Genomic DNA, 1822 nt, shown 5'->3' on the forward strand with positions numbered 1-1822 from the left:
CATAAATTGCTAAAAGTTGCGAAATACATTTGAAAAATAGCTAAATTTGTTCCTAGGTGCTTTTTGAAAAGGAAGTTGCTATGGTGGCCTAAAAGGGTATTAATTCTCCGTTGCTGTGGACACCAGAGAAGCGTCTTTTAGGCGCAAGGCATGCAGGTCTGAAATAAAATGCAGAGATACATTGCAGCGAGACTCTTGCACAGCCGGCCAATCGCAGAGCCGGGCATGGCAGCGACAGCCAATGGGATGCGAGAGCGGGAGGAGCCAACGGCAGTTGCACAGCACACCTACATTACTTTTGGTCAAGCACTCACTCAGCGGGAGCATCACAGTCGCTTTTCTCTCCGTCTCAACAAATCTGCACAGAAATAAGGTAAAACTTTGTCTTTCATGCAGTTTACAATGCATATAGATAGTCTGTAGAACAAAATATCGTGTGTTTCTCTCTCTCGCGCAGAGTGAGCGATGTTGTACCTAACGTCAGGTGCCCAACTGTCTTAAATATAAATGAAATCAATTATTAATGATGGGATTTATTAGAATATAAACTAAAATATACGTAATTCTTTCATTTAACATTAAAAAAGGTGATGTGAAGTGTCTCTTATTTCTATAAAATAACCATGGCACCGTTCATTTGTCGTTTACTAATAAAAACACGCATCTTAAAAGACACAACTCGATTGAGTAAGTTAAGACTGTTTTGTTTAATTAACTGTAATTCATTAAAAGTTATATAAGTATCATAAGTTAGTTGTAATAATCTGTGGTGCTGAGCACAGGCTTAAGCTCAGGTGACCATGGCAACAGTAACCTGGCGAAATGATACCACGTGATGTTATGCAATAAAGATGGAGCGCAGGCTGTGGAGCATCTCCTGTGCTGGTGTTATATAAGGCTCGGCTGTGGAGGACTGTGGGTTTGGGGCAGAGAGCAGGATGAGCACTAGATGGGGTGCGTCACAGGATCACACCGAGCCCTGTTTAACTCGTCCCTTCAGCAGTAAATGTCTCTGTCCTGCCAGATCCAGCATGTCGGACAGAAAGGCAGTGATCAAGAATGCGGACATGTCTGAGGAGATGCAGCAGGACTCTGTGGAGTGCGCAACACAGGCGCTCGAGAAGTACAACATCGAGAAGGACATCGCCGCCTACATCAAGAAGGTAAACGCCGCTTTAGTGGGCGGAACGCTTTACGGGCCACAAAATATGAATTATTTAAAATATATATATATATAAGCATTTTATTAATTAAACATAATTAGTAAAATAACCAAAGTAAAATTAAATTAAAATATGCTGAATACAAAAAACTAATTTTTACTATTATCAGACGCTTTTATCCTAAGCAACTTACAAACGAGGACAATAGAGACAATCAAAACCAAAAGATTATTAATTTTAATAAATATTTATTAAAATCTATTTTTATTAGATTTTATGTCTTTTATTGCATTATAATTGTTACATTTATTAAAAATTGTGAATTATTGAACTGAATTGAATTCTGGATAATATTAATTAAAATAAACTGAACTAAAATGCTGAATTTTTTTTTTAAATTTATTATTAATAATATTTGATTTTATGTATTTTTTAAAGCAATTTAAGTTAATTATTTTAATTTATTTAAAATATATTTATGAATATTATTAAATATATAATTAAATACTTTAATAAATAAATATATAATATAATTGACCTAATATATATAATATATTTTATAATATATAAAATGGACCTAATTCAAATAGTGAAAGAACTACATCAAAATTATATTTTTTATTTTAGCATTTTAATTAAGTTTATTTTAATTTATTAAT

At 33.6% G+C, this 1822-nt stretch overlaps 1 protein-coding gene across 1 annotated transcript in view; it reads left to right on the top strand.

Moving 5' to 3' along the window:
* The first annotated feature begins 278 nt into the window (after window positions 1-278).
* The window catches only part of LOC107559583 (dynein light chain 1, cytoplasmic), a 3732-nt gene continuing 2188 nt past the window's right edge, over window positions 279-1822 (top strand). Inside the window, exons 1-2 of the mRNA XM_016243465.1 lie at window positions 279-373; window positions 1025-1163. Coding sequence (XP_016098951.1) covers window positions 1032-1163 — 132 coding nt within the window. The 5' untranslated portion in view covers window positions 279-373; window positions 1025-1031. The remainder of the gene's footprint in view (window positions 374-1024; window positions 1164-1822) is intronic.

This window comes from Sinocyclocheilus grahami, unplaced genomic scaffold (assembly GCF_001515645.1).
Source record: "Sinocyclocheilus grahami isolate Dianchi unplaced genomic scaffold, SAMN03320097.WGS_v1.1 scaffold692.1, whole genome shotgun sequence".
Lineage (NCBI taxonomy): Eukaryota > Metazoa > Chordata > Actinopteri > Cypriniformes > Cyprinidae > Sinocyclocheilus > Sinocyclocheilus grahami.